Below are 17,349 nucleotides of genomic sequence, written 5' to 3'. Positions count from 1 at the left end.
GTTTAACTTTTGACTAGTTATTTATTGTAAACATTTTTTAAAGGCATTTCTGTATCTGCTGCTCTTAAAGTGTATTTGTTTATACTTTTAAACTCTAATACAGTGCACTACCTAAATACCCATTGAGCATATTATAATGTTATGTGTGAATCTGTAAATAAGTCCAGAAACCAAATTTTGGTTTCTGTTCATGGCCTGAGGGCCACTTAAAAGGTTAAGATGCAAATGTGATGTCAGATGTAAATATGTCAGTCATATATTAAGATGTAATAGAAATGTTAAAATATTGGCTTCTGAGCCAAGAGGTTAAGACTCTAAATTCAGTCAGCATCAAGTGTTTGAACTAGAATGTGCAAAGTACGAACGGTGCGGTTTATTAGAAATATGCTAACTGTTTTCACTATTTTCTGACATTTTACAAACAAAACAATGAATCCCTTAGCTGAGAAAATAATCGTCAACATAATGCTTTGCAACTTTAGGTGGACGATATTCAGAGTCTGGTTGAAGAAGGAGGACAGCACATAGTCTCTATTTTTGTCAAAAACATGGTGCTGAACCTAAAGCCCAACATTTCAACATGTGTCTTCCTCAGAATGGCTGGTTGAAAACCACTTTCTATACATTTCCAATCATAACAAAGCATCCTATAGGATAATCAAATCATTGGTAATCAAGTCATCATATGGATCACCTGCATTAGCTTGCCACTTGTGTGTGTTTCACATATTATAGCACCATCATTGAATTAAAATACATCAATCTAGCCAAAAAACAATAATAATCAAATTCCAATTTAATTTCCAAATAACTGCATCTAAATGTTAACAGTTGAACTTAGCTTTCAAGGAAATGTATCCTACTAATTTATAAATATAAACCACATCAGATTCTTAGAGAGCCTTTATGTATATGCTTTAGGAATGTTCCATTGTAGGCAATGTATTTTAATCACAGAATATTCTGTAAATGTATTAAAGGGGACTTATCATGCTTATTTTCAGTTGTATACTTGTATTTTCATTTTCTACTACAACATGTTAAGATGCTTTAGTTGTCAAATATCACATTTTTTTCCTCATCCTGTTGGTCTGAATATACCTGTAGTTAGCCTGTCTGAAAACCCCTGTTTTAGCGCATGTCTCTTTAAGACCCCTCCAGAAAAAGCTCAGTCTTTGCAAAGGTGATTCTCAGGTCGTGGGTGGTATATTCTAATGAGCCTGCATGAGACAAATCTGATTGGCTTGTTGAATCACATGTTTTCTGATCTAGGCAGCCCACAAAGAACTGAGTGTGTTGTCTTATTTCACAGTGCGTGTGTTGCCAGACACTCCAGATACCCACATGTATGAGCACAGGTTTTCATGGTATGTCCCCTTTAGTACATGTGATTCAGGCCGCTTGGAGGTAATCCACATGAACTCACTTGATTTCGTTGGCCATGTCGTCCTCGTTGTCTCTCCGCCTCTTCACCAGGAAAAACAGGCAGATGAGGAGGAGGAAGATGAAGCCAATCACTGCGCCCACTGTGGCGCCAGCGATCATCCCCACATTAGTGGCTACAGGAAGAATCATGGGACACACAAGAACTACATGAAAATGTCTATGAAGCATAGATACTGTTTTCAGGAATGTTTCTCTGTGTGTAATATAGGCGTTGTATTGGAAACACTAGCTTAAGGACAAAACAACTTTTTATCAAGTGTTGTTGTGTGCTACGTACAGGTGACGATCTCCAGGTTGATGAAGCAGGTCTCTGATCCGGCCAAGTTCCTGGCTGTGCACACGTACTTCCCCGACATGTTACTGCTCAGGTTGCTCAGCTTCAGAGTGCCCATCTTCTCGTCTAAAAACACCGTTGGACACAGAAGACTACGATCAAGCATGCATGCATACACATTATTCTGTTTGTATTTGGGCCATCGCATGAAAACACATGACAGCACAAAATCTGATGCAGAAGCACCCATTGCTTTGACACATTATACTTTAGGCAGTATATATTTTCACAAACATACTCTTCAAATAATGATTCATCCTTAATTCATGACTAATGATGTCATCTAAAATAACAAGAACCACATATCAAGACAACAAGTATTCCTTTCTTTCCTTAAAGGAATAGTTCAGCTTTTGTGTGTCCACTATGATGTCTTTAGGTCTCAATTTAATAAGTAGTTTATTTAAAAGTTCTCTTTATGATTTTCAAGCATAAGTACACCAGCAAACAACTACTTCCTATATGTGTGTGTATATATATATGGAAACATAAAATATACAATAATATATTGTTACTATATGTATTAATAATCTAATAGTAGATTAGAGAAAAATTAGTTTGTTGAGAAGATTGACACCACTCATGTCTGTCCGTTAAATATGAAGCTACATCGCCCAGGCGCTTGGCTTAGCCTTAAGCCTGCAAGCAGGTGGAAACAGTGAGCCTGCGTCTGTCCAAAGGTTAAAAAAAAAAGAATAATACACTCATCTAACTCTTCTGCAAGAAAGCGAACAAGTACAATTCCTTTAAAATGAACAAACCCCTTTGGATATCTGCTACTCTAACGGCACCACCATCATCACTTCATCTTACATAAATAAATGGTATGCACTAAGATTCCACAAATGTGAATATTTCTGAGTACGTTGACTCAAAGTGGTAGTATAAAAAACATTCTGTTCTTATACCATCTGAATAATTTGTTAAATGCTACAATCACATAAAAACTACCTATCATTACTGTTCCCATCACACAGATTTAAAGAATTAAAATCATTCAAAAAATATTAAGGCATTTAACTGTTGCTCAGCAACTCCCAGCAACATGAATGTGCCGAGTGCACTCACTGAGCATGGGTGAGAAGAAGACCTCCGAGCTGGGACTGGTTTTCTGCCACTTGTACAGAGGGACGGGCTTCCCGGAGCTGGTTTTGCAGCTCAGAGTCACGTTCCCCTTCACCACTGGCTTCCCTGATAGAGAGCACTTGGGAACCCCAGGAGGGACTGAGACGAGAGGATTACAAAAATGTTTATTTTTGATAAATAATACAACGAATAACAAATTCTATGTTAAAAGTATAAAGTACACTGCGGGCGAGGTGAAGTGCATTTTTCACGTCTTCCCCAGAAGGATCTGGGTCTCACCCTTCACGTCCAGACTGAGCTCAGCGGTGAGGGCAGGATTATTGGGGATGATGACCTGGCAGACGTAGCGTCCCGAGTCGGACTCCTGGGTGTTGTTGATGTACAGCGACACATCGCGTGAGGGCATGCTGGAGGAGAAACCGACGCGGCCCTTGAACTGGGGGCTGCCCATGCTGGTGGAGTCCTTGGTGTAGGCAATGACCTAGACGGGACAACAGAGAGAGAAAAGTCAGACCTAACTGAAGAGGAAATAAAAGAGAAGCCAGTGTCATCAACATCCACGAAAGTACCATTGCGTGTGGCGGTTATCCCGGGTCAGAAGAATCAAAAGGATTTTTAATCCTGCCCAGAACACTGTGATTGTTTGGCATTTCTCCAAAATTTGGTTGAATGCATTACAGAGTCATCTGGGTTACATGAAACACAATTTGTACTTCGCTGATCAAATCTTCTCATAGAATCACGTGCTGCACGTTGGAGGCCCTTTTCCTGCCACACATACTCACTAGAGTACCAAACCTCTGCTAAAAGTAACAGCACTATTTGCTCTGGTTTGAGGAATGCTAAAAACTACAAAGCCCAGCTGTCCATGGGAATTATTTAGCCAATGAATCTATATTGTACGATGGATGAATGTACATTGTGACCTGTTTTTATAGATTTAAGTCTTCAGTAGCAACCAGTGGGCTAATGTTAGCTTTTTACCCGATGCAACAATCTTAAAAGTGGTGGTTTTGTGAAGATTATCTTGCATGACAAAACCTGTAAGTATCATAAGAGTTTGTTTGCTGTAGAGCTTATATTCTGCAAAAATACAAATCCAATATAAAATTCCCATCTGCTTTTTGTTTAGTGACACTTCTACCGCTGACTTTATCGTTGTGACATCACAACCTATAGGAAGCCGCACGGCTCCTTTAAAGGCAGCTCGTCTGACTACGGGCTGTGTGCAATGCTCTGCTGATTGAGCTTTTTGATACTTTAACAGTATTGATATAGCACCTGGACCTACTTTAAAATAAAACACAGACTCACTTTCTATAATATGGGACCTTAAATGTTGTACGTAGAGTATTGTCTGCATGATATATGTGAAAACGTAAAGTAACTGAGTCAGCACAGAAACAAAGAATGGTACTGAGTTTGAAAACTATTCAAATTGTATTGAAGCTAGATTTAACAACAAATTTAGTGACTCTCAAACGTCAACGCTGATGAGTCAATACCCTTTTAGTAAGGTGTCAGTGCAGTGAGGCCAATTAGGAGAGATGTGAGACACAAAACACCCACATGACATGTAGGAAAAACTCATGAAGGATTTTCTCCGTGACAAGATCCGGTAGAATACACATCAGAAAATAATTTAGTTTGGGGAAAACAACACTGAACTGTTTTTTCAATTTTCAACTACCTAGACTGTTTGTCAGATTTAATGACCACATGGGGATGGCTGTGAATCCCTGTAACATAAGGCATCCAGGTTTAGCTTTGAGGGAGTAACTTTGTTCTTTGTATTCATCAGTTTGGCTACTAATGACAGCAGAGCAGAGTCCCACTGCTGAGTCCCACTGATGGCTGTCCCGGCGCATGAAAAAATAAAAATAAACCTCACTTTAAATCAACTGTGTCTATTCCAGCTCTCTGAGTTCTCTTTTCCCCTGTTTCCTTTTGATTATGATCCTCTTTTGGGTCGTCCATCTGTACAGCCCAATGATCCGACCTGGGCCGATACGTAATCTGAGCCGCGGCCAGGTCTCTAGATGATGGGAAAAAACAATACAGGGCTGAGGACGAGGGGGGGGGGTGGGGGTGTTCAGCTGGGTTTGTTGCAAAACCCCTCCGGCTTCATATCATGGTTTACCACATAAATACTTTGATTTGGAAAAACACGTTCATCTTAATTTCCTACCTTCACTTCCAACAGTGAAGTATATTAAAGCAGGAAAGAAATAATATATAATAATTAAAGCTTAAGCCGGTTTTGTCTTGGATTTATTTCCAAGGGTTTACAAAGGAAGAGCTTTGCCAGATTAACAGCATAAGAACATAACTGTAATCCCAGATATTATAGCCACAGAAGGCAAAGTAAAATATTTCCCTGCTGGGCTGTAGATACTGTAGTATATTAGATATGAAGTATAACATCATTGAGTCCCATTTGACTGAATGTAGTGTCTCCCATGGGCTTCCTCACCAGCTGGGTGCTGTTGGAGACAAAGTTCCAGAGGATGGTGTTGGTGTTTAGGTCGCTGCTCGCCCCTGTGCTGTACGTGGCCCTCAGCACCACCATCCGACCCTTGGTCACATCCAGGCTGGGTTGGGGCATCTGGATCTGGGCCCATATGCCTGGATGGAGGAAGGGAAGAGAGAGGAGAACTGTCAGTGTGACCCATCTCCACTAGGTCCATGTCTTCATGCACATTGTAGAGCTGAATCAATATGTATCTACTTCATGAGTCAGTAATATCATTATGTCATTAGTTGTCCAGCTGCGGCTTTCAATTAAACTAGATGTTTCATATGTCACGTAAAAATGTAACGGGCACACAAGTGGTTAACAGTTCAGCAAAAAAAAAAACACCAAACACAAGTTAAAACCAAATTCACATACACAAGGAGGGAGAAAAAAAAATGACAAAATGAAAAATGAAATATCATTCAAAAATGACACAAAAAAAGAAAGATCATAAAAGATGAAGAACAGACAAGACCCAAAATAATGTTTGCATTGTACGGTTCTGCAAACCAATGATAGGTTGAATCTCAACATTTCTAAACCCGTGTCTGAAAAAAGCAAAAACATATACACATAAAAACTTACTAGCAGCATCATGTCTACTAAACACTGAAAGTCTGGCATGAATGTCATAAGTCATAAGGAAAGTCTATGCAGTAAGAATATCAGAAATAGAGTAAAATATGCTGAGGAAAGGCTTCATCGTGTCTCAAGGAGGAACATATGAAAACAAGTCTATACGTCATCATTCAAATCATTACAAATGTTCCTACCAACCAAAGCTGAGAGAATATCCATGCAGGTGAGCATGTGTGGAGGTGAAGTCCTCAAAATTCTACAACACACATCTTCAGTCAAGCAGAAAACACAGTCCAGAACAGGACACAAGCTCAGTTTCCAACCGTCTGTCTGTCAAGCCTCATGTCCACTGAGATTTCCATGTTTCATCTCTAAAAGACTTGATCTAAGGGAATTATGTGGGACTTTATGTGACGTTGATATGTGACGTCAATATGAGAGGAAAAAAAAAAAAGAAAGAAAGAAAAACCTTCTTTTTTAACAATGACAAAATATTCACCTCTGTATTCATTTAATTAAATACAGGCCCAGTAGAAATGACCTCAATTATGCTGTTAATGCCGTAATTTGTTTTAATTGGATTGATCTCATTATTGCAATGAATCTCTAATAGCTTGAATTGCTAGTTGATAACAGTATTCAGTATCCCAAGTTCAAATTAAGAGTTAAATTAAATACAAAGAACAAGAATCCACCTGTGGAGAAGAAAAAAGCCAGAGTAGTTTACCTGGAGCGGCCTGAAATGAACTACTTGGTGTCCGACTGTCAGAGTAAAGTGTAGTGTGCATGCTTGGCCAGAGAGGGGCAGCAGAGAGCCAAAACACATGCACCACTCAGAAACAAATGTGAAAATGCATTTTCCTTCAGCTTGATATTTACATATTATATTTTCCTTAATATTAAAAATATTTTTATAAGCAATAACCAGTTTTGGATCTTTTATTGTGTCACCACTCAAATGGCCGTCATTCATACATGAAAACAGTTTTGTGTTAATGCTCACTGTGCTTTATTTATTTATTCAACCAATCACTTAATTTTGACTTCAGTTTATTCATGTTCTTTGACATTGTCTCAACTGAATGTAATTTCCTTTTTTGGTGAAAAATGATTTTAATTTGGATCATGTTTAATTAAACAGAAAGCGTTTATCTGACCTAACTCCTCTGTCCATCCCTATTATAACAGATAATCAGACACAGATAGTATGAAAGAGGGTGACAAACACACACATACACTTCTCCATCACCCTCCCCTCACATAGCCTCCCCCCTGATCTTCTCTTTATCTCTCACAGCGCTGACCCTTCCACCTCTCCTCTAGGCAGGATTTCTTTTTGCCTTCCAGAACTTTCCCCCTTAGATGAGATTCCTATAAACGGTTCCAACACTGAGGGAAGGTGTACAGTCCTGAGTCTGATCCGTCACACAGGGTTCATCACAAAGCATGCTATGTAGACATGTGACACGTTTTAAAGAATGGATGGGATTTCTGTGTGCTAACCAGTGTGACAGTGACCTTTGTGTGAATGCGATGCAAAAAGAGGGGAATCTAGCTAATGACATCCACTTGAGATTTTCTACTCACACCCGTGCACTGTGCATTTTGTGTCATCGCTCATTCCTGTCGGGGCCACAATTGTAACTCACATGAATATTTCTCCATTCACAGGAAGTGATGCAATGAAATGTAAGGTGTGAAGTAGTGTTCTGTCCAGACTGATAGCTGAACCTCTCCCCTACATCTGCACCAGCTAGATACTACAAAGAAGACACTTGGTCTGCCAATGTCATGGTGCATGACTTCTGGGTATTGAAGTCCTCAGTATTCAAACATTTGCCTCAGGCCTGCAGCCATTTGGGATCTCCAACTTGCAGAAGCTCCCCAGCGCTGCTTTAAAGTCACAATGAAACAGTAGTTTAGAAGTGTCCTGATTGCTCAGTCTAGCATATGAAGGTGGTAACACAGGAAATGAATGATGAACCAATGATGAACCTCGCTGTAGATATCAGCTGGGGAGAGACATTCATTTGAAGGAGCTTTATTGGAATATGACCCAGTTGTTGCCTTACAAGCAGCCTGATGTTGTTAGGTGCGATTTGATTTTTTTATGTACCGTTCCTGTAACAGAACAATACATTATTTTGTTTCATCTTAAAACCTCCAATACTGTATTTATGTACAACTGTGAAAGTGAAAACAAGTTGTTAACACAACATGATAGGATGAACTTGATTATTTTTTACATCCAGCAACTATGGACAAACATTGCCATTCATTTGGAGTGGTGTTGTATGTTCACCTGATGAATGTAAGTCCAATATTCACTCTCTTTTAGCTCTGTTTTTGGTCTCCACCAACTATTGAGGGAAGTATCTGTATCTCTAGCTGCTAAATGCTCCACTATGTTCACCAGCTAGTTACAAACTGTTACTGCCTGCTGTGTGCTGCTGAGCAGATAGTGGACAGTGGCTGTATAGAGCTTTTACCTTGAAAACAACTGCCTGCTGCTACACTATAAGAGCAGTTAAAGCCGAGAGGGAGCTACAGATTCAGGTGAAAATTACCTCTGCCAAGAAGGTTATGTTTTTCGGTTTGGTTGTTTGTCTGTCAGCACTGATAACGTAAAAACTACCGGCCTGTTTTCTCATGAAACTTCTTGGAAGGGTTTATCATGGGCCAAGGAAGAATCTATTACAATTTGGAGTGGATTGGCCTTGGCTGAGGTCGGTGTTTTGCGAATGCACTTCTTGGTCTTTCTAGATTCATCACTACCAGAGGGTTTAACAAAATATAAAACATTTTTATATAAATGATACCCGCCTTAATAATAAATATGCATATACATCCTTAAAAAAAATGTCTAAAGATTATTTGCATTATAATCAAGGGTATATCTGTTTTTTCCCCCTAGTCTTAAGAAGGGTATATCTGTTTTTTCCCCCTAGTCTTAAGAAAAATCCATCTGTAATTTTAAATGAATATAATTAATAATGAACACCTCTTGTGTTTCCTCGGCACAGCTGAAATTAGACCAGCAACAATGCACCATGTAAAGAGATCTCTACAGAGAGTAGGTGTAGGTATCAGTTTCTCTGTCACTGTGGAGATAGATGGAGCTGATAAGTGACAGTGATGAGAGAGACAGAAAATGTGTGGGCTATTCCCCTTCTGGAACATTGTTTCTAATAAAGAGTCACTCCAATGAAGTCATTAGGATATAGACAGAGTTGAGGAAGGAGATGGATGCAAAAAAAGATGAACAGTGGAAGGAAGAAAGAAAGGTGCTGAAAAGGAGGAGAAAGGGAGGAGAAGAGACGGGCACAAGATACATTGTGTCAATGTCTCTTTAGACCTTAAGCAGATTTGCTGTGGCAGTGAGAAGCAGACCTCCTGTCTGGAGAGGTGCTGGCTGATGGGTGGATGGCTGCATCAGTGGACATGTAGAGATGACAGAAAGAGGCTTAAACATAAACGCAATGAGTCATAGCAGAGCAGCTCTCTGATGATTGCAGTAAGCCGGTAACAGACTCCACTGAGAGGCTGCTGTAAGTCTCCGAGAGAAGGACGGAATACTGGGCGTACCAACGTGAAATAAAAGTCTCCGGGACAAGGACGATGATGTGAAAGACAACACAACGCAATGACTGGTGTGCTTAAAGAAACGGCAAGTGGGGTTTAAATGTCTGGACTGGTGTATTTAGAAAGGAATGCAATGCATCTTGGGAAAAACACCTGTTCATTTCTCAACCCATTCACCAGAAAGAATGTTGCCATAGTATGTTTCTGCGAATCACAGGATGCGTTGATAGTCAACGTTTCTGAACCCTCCCAAAAAAAAGGATTCATTAAAAGGTTTTACATCAGCCTTGTTTCACGCTTGCAGAAACACACAATGACACAATGACACAATACCATGTTGTTAACACTGTCAAACAATTGGTTAGGTTAAGGCATCACAACTATCTGCTTAGGGTTAGAAAAAAATAACATGGTTTGTGTTAAAAATAATCTAACATAACATAACAATTTGAAGAACTTAACTACCGTTAATAAACAACCACCACCCTAAACGGACTTTCTCACGTAACAAGCCTAACAACGTTACATTACAAGCAAAAAGTCAAAGTTCACCTCTGGTTTCACACGGGTCATGAACAGCGGCCTCCTCTGTCAAAGTCTTGTGTTTGTTTGACTCATTCACCACCCTTCCCAGACTTCTTTGCCTGTTATACTTGTTAAAATACCACCAAACTTTTCATAACCGCTCAATATACTACGTCACTTGCTCTGACCTAATGCAACCATCAACAACCACATCTAAAGCTCACTGACATGTTATATATTGTTCATTTAATAAGTACAAAAAACAAAATGTACAAAAGAAAAGTTGTGGTATTTGTGTCGTACTATATCTTGAACTGCTCCTTGTCTTTGTGCTAAGCTAACGGTCTGCTGGCTGTAGCTTCATTTGACAGATACAGTGGTATCAACATGCTCATCTAACTATTAATAAGAAAGCAATGATATAAAAGACCCACTTCAGACTTCAGGTGTTTTTGAGCTTTGTGAGGATATGGTGCTTACTCACTATTGTGGAAAAGAACATTTAGCACTTGTTCTAAAACTGCAATTTGTGACCTGTAGTGTGCAAACAAGACTTCCCAGCAGGGATCACTCAGACACCAACATTTCACTGCGGGAAAATGGGCCAAATGTTCAGCTCCTCATTAGTGTAGATGGGCTGCTCTTCATGATTTAGCCTGATCAGACGGCTGTACTTTTTCCCCCCCATAAAAATCTTGCCAAGTGCTGCTTTAAGAAGCTTTTCCTGACAGAAATCCCTCCTCTCCCATGAGAGTTCGCCCCACCAGAGGGAAAGATGAATGAATGCGTGGAGAGATGGGAAATGGAGGCATAAATAGCGAAATGAACAAGGCCATGTGAATCAAACTCTTCACTCTTAATTTGGTCAGTGAGGCTCAATCCTTCCCGGTGTGGCAGGTCTGAAATCCACTCTGGAGGCTTCATGACGACTGGCTTTAAATATTCCATGGTGACGGATGGCAGGGCAGATGGGAGCCAGTTCGCTCAGTATGGAGAGAATGGAGGGAGTAGTGAGGTCTGGATGGGTCTAAGTGGAGGTGATGGGGGAGTTTCGCCAAGTCTGGTTTAACAAGGTGTATCATGGTGGCTTTAATAGGTGAGTGTGTGCTTGTAATAGGACCTTATGCACGATAGGGAAGGGGGTATTCCGAAACATCATCGTATGCTTAGGGCAATTGTTGTTAAAACTACAGTACCCAATCAAACTATATATTTTGTCATGCCATCCTGAGCCACCCAACCCCCGTTATGATATGCATATATGTACCCATACGCTCTGTTCACTTTGTGTTGAGGGCTGAGATACTCTCTTTACCGTTTCTCTACGCCGTAAAGCGTGTTGTGTTACCGTGACAACTGCGGGTTGAGTTATCATGTCATTAGCTGCGGCACAGCTGCATATTCAACAGAGTTGTTAATACAGAGATTATCACACCTAATGCATTTGTTCGAATATGTAACATGAAATGTAGTTAATGTCAACGCGGAGATTTTTTTCCTATGTGACTGCACGTTAATGATAATTATCCAAAAATAAACAATAGTAAATGGACAATTCTTGCAGCACCCTTGGTCCAGTTAGGTTAAGGCAACAAAACTACTTCATTTAAGGTTAGAAAAAACATCATGGTTTGATTTCAAATAATAACGTTAACAACGTAACAACTTAACTAGCGTAAATAAATATTAAAGTAAATGAACTTTTATTACGTTACGGTATGTAACAAGCATAATGACGTTACGTTACAAGCTAAACAAGGTTACGTGACAAGCGTCAAGTCGACGTTTACTTTTTGTTTCCCACAAGACACGAACAGCAGTCTCATGAGTGAAAGTCCTGTGTCTGTGACCAAACCACCATCCCTCCTAATCGCACTTAATGGAGTCTCCCACTTGTTATACTCGTTATCATACCACTACATTTTCAATAATGGTTACTCGATATACAACATCACTTGCTCTGACCAACATCCTTTCCTGGCGACTGGGCTTCCTCAAGGCAACCACTTGCTTAAGGAAAAAATGGATGTTTAAAAAGAGGTAAGATTTAAAATTGTAAATCAATAAAATAAAATATAAAATGTGACGTCCAGTTTCACTGCTGTATAGACTGCGGGTATGTACTAGAACATTTAATGAAAGCTATTGGGAATAATGTATCCAAAACAACTCTGTTTAACAGGCCAGGATATGACACACACACACACGTTTACATCATATTTCCTGGTAGGAAAACAATGAGATTGGCTGGTAATGCTGAGAGCTACAATCAGGCTGTTTTTGTTGCTATTGACAGTGTTACGTACAGTGTGGTGTATGTATACGTGTTGTAGGCCTACATGTATTGTGTTCTGTTTTGTGTTGTTGGTTTGTGTTGTTGTTCTGTCTCCTCCCACTGTTTTCATTCTCCTCCTTCTCAGATGTGCGCACCTGGTTCCAATCATTGATCATCACCACACCTGTTCCGGATCTCCTATCAGCCATTCCCCTTTATATAGCCCCCATTTGAGTTAGAGAAGGTGGTTGCTTTTTGGGTTGAGCTCTGGTTGATTTTGCTTGGTTTTGCTGGTTCATTGATGAATCTTTAGTTAAAACACCTTTGTTAAAACCATTTACTTTAGCAGCCTACTTTTGTTTTGTCTTGTGTTAATTCTTTGTTGTGCGCACAGGGACAAACGAGGATAGGTAAGATACCCTGGGTATACATATTACATGCACGTAGGTTTACCTTTTGTTAAAACCCCAGATTAGAGTGAGCACCACCCGCTGTACTTTTGGGTGCTTAGCACCTGTCAATGGGGGTGGGTTTATTCATGTTCTTTTCTTTGGTGCCACTGACAGTCCTCTTTGATCCCTGTGTTGCTTTTCTGTAAATAAATACTTTCTTTAATTCATATTGGGTCCTGGTTTTGTGTGACTACACCCTCACTTGCTCAACCTGGTGCATTATGTTACGTCCTTCTACTCCGAGCCACCAAGGGGGCGTAACAACAGCGACAAATCAAGCTGTTTCTTTTGAAAACACAGCCCCATATTATTCATGCATGAGCAAGTGTTCTCGAACAAAAAATAGTAGTGGTAGTTAAGGACTCCCAATGCAGTGAAATGTATGGAAAGGACTCCAGGCTAAGCATCAGTGTTGATGAGAGTACAAACCTCAGAGCCAAGCGTGTATTGTACACATGAGTTGGTTGGCGTTCTGCGAGCATCATGGAGGCAGAACAGAGCCGGGTCTTTTCCCTTGATGAAAAGTTTGTTGTGTGTGTTTCTGTATGTCCAAATCTCTTAATTGCAGGAAACACTTCAGAATTAACCTGTTTACTTCTCCGGGCCTCGCTGTAGATGAAGCAGTAGCCCAGCAGCCTTTGATGGGTTTTGACTTCAACCAGCGTCTTTAATGCTGAGAAGATGGGTGGAGCGGGTCTGTCGCTTCCTCCGAGAGCATTATCAGAGCGTTATCAGCCACTTTGAGTAAACTGCTGTAAGTCAGTGAGGGGGAGAAGTAGATGGAAAATGAGAATGTCATATGCAAGTTGTAGTGACGGTTCTCTCTACACCCTAATTTCAAATACATCTGTTCATAATCTTGAAAAAGAAATTGAGAAAAAACTGTAGAATAGCCTGATTGAAGAACAAACGGAAGAGACGATATAATCTGGACGATTAGCAGCGTTGTTGCAAAGATGTCCCCATGGAGGACAATCGAGTCCTCCCTCTGGAGGCTGGGTGGAGACGTCGCGCCTTGCTCTCACTGAGATGAACTACTTGTGGGACAGCTTATCCCAGTTTCAATAATAATGTAAACTTGGTGTAAATAATAGCTGTGGAGTGGTCGGCGTGAACTTGAATAGCGGAAATAGAACAGGATTTTTAAGTGGGAAAATGAATGTGAATGTAAAGTTGGTCTATGATTAAAAAAATATATATTATTATCATTATAATAATAATGAAGAAGCTGTTGACAAAAATCTTGACCTGAATTCAGTTCTTCATTCACTTAAGACAGTGGTTCCTGACCTGGACCCCTTTAGGAGATACACTGGGATTTGTCTGCTCTGAGGTTAGCTTAAATCACAATAACACACTTACTGGATAATTTATACAAAAGTCTGTATAAGAAGCTATTCAAAAAGAAATATTTGATTATATTAATTAAATAAAGTTGATTTAAACAGATTAATTTAATACCCTGAATTATTTTAATCAAATTGAGTATTTTGTTAACGGATGTGTACGTTTGTTTAGTGGGTGGGGGAGCTCAGCTTTTCTTGGATACAACTAGGGGGGATTCAAGGATCAATATCAGATCAGTAGGTGAAAATAACATTTTGCACCATCAGTGAAGCTTTATCCTTCACTGCACAACTAATCTAGTGAAAATGGATGAAATAATAGAGAGGATGAACCTGCTGAATGTCTGATTGCTACAAAAAGTTGGATGTAGTTTGTATCTGTTATGAGTACTTTATCTGTTCAGAACAATTCCATAAATTCATTCACATCCCTAGTCCTTGGTATTGAACCACCACCTACCCATTCAAATGAAGATTTGAATTTTGTCCAGCTCACAGATACACTTCTCTCACTCTTGTTTTACTGCACACCTTTCCAACCTCAGTTAATGGAAAATATCTATTTTATGTGCTGTGCATTCATAATAACAGAGGACTCTGTTTTATATGTAGAACTGAATTATTTAGTCACACCTACATTCACAGCTATACAACATGCAGAAGAAGCTTTGACTTTCACCCTTTACCACTATCGTGCAGGACTGTGCGTGTGAATATTTAATAGCAAACATTAAGAACAAACTATCCTCCAAGCCCTGCCTAGAGATACAATTTAAACTAGAATCACCGCCTCGCAGATGTATGGCTCCGGCAACTAGTCATCACTTCATCATCTTAGGAATTCTTGAGTTATGGTCAATAAACGTGTTTTGTGACACAGTGACCTTTGACCACCAAAACTCTAATCAGCTTATTCTAAAGTCAAGCCGGACGTTTGTGCCGAGAAATTGAAGAGCTTCCCTCGAGGCAATCGTGAAATGCTGCGTTCACGAGAATGGGACAGACAGAGGGACAACTTTTATTTGGTAACAAGCCCTAAGAATAATTATTCCTTCATAAACATCTGCTTAAAAAGCACTCTCACAGAATTTAAATCTATCTCTGTCTGGTACTGACACACTTAGAGATAATGAAAACATGAATATAGATTAAAAAACAGGGAACTGTAAAGCAAACACAGACACTTGGGAGAAGAATGTAAACAGATCAAAATGTCCAGGTATCCTATTAAGTAAAGGTCTTTTTGACACAGACCGTGGTTGGACTAACCCACTAGAGGGCCCTGGAGCAAACTGAGCTGTGTTCCTCATTGGTGACCCTCCTTTCCTCCCAAACAATAGTTATCCTCTACTCACTTCTCACAAACAGAGAAATAATGCAAAAGTAATCCCTTTACAGTGAGAAGCAAAAGAATGCTCACTTTTGATGTTTTTCTGAATCGCAGTATTGTTATGAAGACATTCGGTCCTCACAAACAACACACAACACACACAAACACAAACACACACACACACACACACACACACACACACACACACACACACACACACACACACACACACACACACACACACACACACACACACACACACAGCTTCTCGTTCACAGAGAGGGCTCAGGGCCAGAGACAGAGCTCATCATCTGATAACTGTGCGATTGCCGTTCTTCCCAGTATAATTAAAGGAGAGACACAGCGGTGGGACTATTGGAGAGAAGAATGTGTCGTTTCTGTCCGCGAGCTGCTAAACTAACAACCACTCGTCAGCTGGATACGAGAGAGAGAGAGAGAGAGAGGAGAGAGAGAGAGAGAGAGAAGGAAAGCGTCTGTTTAATTGGGGGAACAGAGATAGTGTGAGGCCAGGAGGGTCATCAGTGTGTGTGTGTGTGTGTTTGTAGCTGTAGAAGTCTGCGTGTGTGTTCATGGGCAAGTTTATTTTTATGTATATGGCTTTCCATCACACACACACACACACACACACACACACACACACACACACACACACACACACACACACACACACACACACACACACACACACACACACACACATTTCATACAGAGCTTTACTGCCTGAATTCATCCTGAGATGTAGACTCTACCGTCCTGATGTCCATGCAATATTTATCTTGATCACGCTGTTTACACACACATGATAATATGACAATGCAATGCGTGGCCTTCATTACTGCTTACATGTGGCATACAGTTATAATCTAATCATTTTCACTTCAATTTTTTTCTTACATTAAACTGAATTAAATGGTATTAATAAATAAATTGAATACATGTTTAACCCTGTTTAAAGGGAAAACTTGGCTGTTGTGTTGGCCTCAGTAGATAATCAGCATGTTTTTCACTGATGAAAAACTGGCAAAGGATGAAGTTTGCATCACATTCAGATGTGTCTGTTCTTCCACGTTTCCCTGACGATATGATTTGGTTTCGGTAACAATAATTACGCCGGGGAAATGAAAAATGCCGCAATTCCCAGCTCCGTCTTGGTTTGTGCAACACGGAGATGGTGATGTCCATCAGCAGGTCCGTCTCCAACTTTGGTCCAATCTGAACTATCTCAACAGCTGTTGGATGGTTTGCCGTGACATTTTGAACAGACTTTCACGATCAAAATGTAAAACCTCAACATCTACAGGATAGATTGTGTAGACACGGCTCCGGCATGATGAATCCTCATGACTTTGATGATCCCCCTGACTCTAGCACAGGGGCTTTCAAAGTCTGACACTGAGCCTTGATTGCTTCCATTAGCTGCGTGTCACAGCCATTGCTGCCGCTTTCATTGTTGGTAAGCAGGTTACATTATGGGACCATAATAGAAGAGACCAGGCTATAATAACCTACATCCCGTGCGTTCAGAACACCAGCATACAGCTGTCTTCGCCTATCATCCCTCTCCCCTTACAGTTTGAAAACCTCTGCTAACATGCTAAAAGAAGGTGGTGAGCACGGTGTGCTAAACATCAGCCTGTTAGCATTGTCATTGTGAGCGCCCTAGCTTCCTGACATTAATGTTTCTAACATTACTCACTTATGCTTTTTTAAATGCACGTTGGTTGAATTAACACTTTATAGTTCATGAGGCAAAATCTTTTGGTTCAACTTGAAGAAAACACTCGTTATTAGTACTGTCCATTCTTTCTTCTAAAAAATATGTTTGCATCTGTTGGCCTGTCAAGGCTATTATACTCTA

General features: G+C 40.1%; 1 protein-coding gene across 1 annotated transcript in view; it reads right to left on the bottom strand.

Moving 5' to 3' along the window:
- Window positions 1–17,349, bottom strand: part of esama (endothelial cell adhesion molecule a) — a 56,768-nt gene that overhangs the window by 2,192 nt on the left and 37,227 nt on the right. Inside the window, exons 2-6 of the mRNA XM_054626540.1 lie at window positions 5,340–5,491; window positions 3,146–3,347; window positions 2,849–3,004; window positions 1,724–1,846; window positions 1,427–1,559 (exon numbers count right to left, since the gene is read on the bottom strand). Of these exons, the coding sequence (XP_054482515.1) occupies window positions 1,427–1,559; window positions 1,724–1,846; window positions 2,849–3,004; window positions 3,146–3,347; window positions 5,340–5,491 (766 nt within the window). The remainder of the gene's footprint in view (window positions 1–1,426; window positions 1,560–1,723; window positions 1,847–2,848; window positions 3,005–3,145; window positions 3,348–5,339; window positions 5,492–17,349) is intronic.

This window comes from Anoplopoma fimbria, chromosome 24, assembly GCF_027596085.1.
Source record: "Anoplopoma fimbria isolate UVic2021 breed Golden Eagle Sablefish chromosome 24, Afim_UVic_2022, whole genome shotgun sequence".
Lineage (NCBI taxonomy): Eukaryota > Metazoa > Chordata > Actinopteri > Perciformes > Anoplopomatidae > Anoplopoma > Anoplopoma fimbria.
Note: the sequence above shows the minus strand (reverse complement) of the source record. Positions and strands in the feature narration are given on the sequence as shown.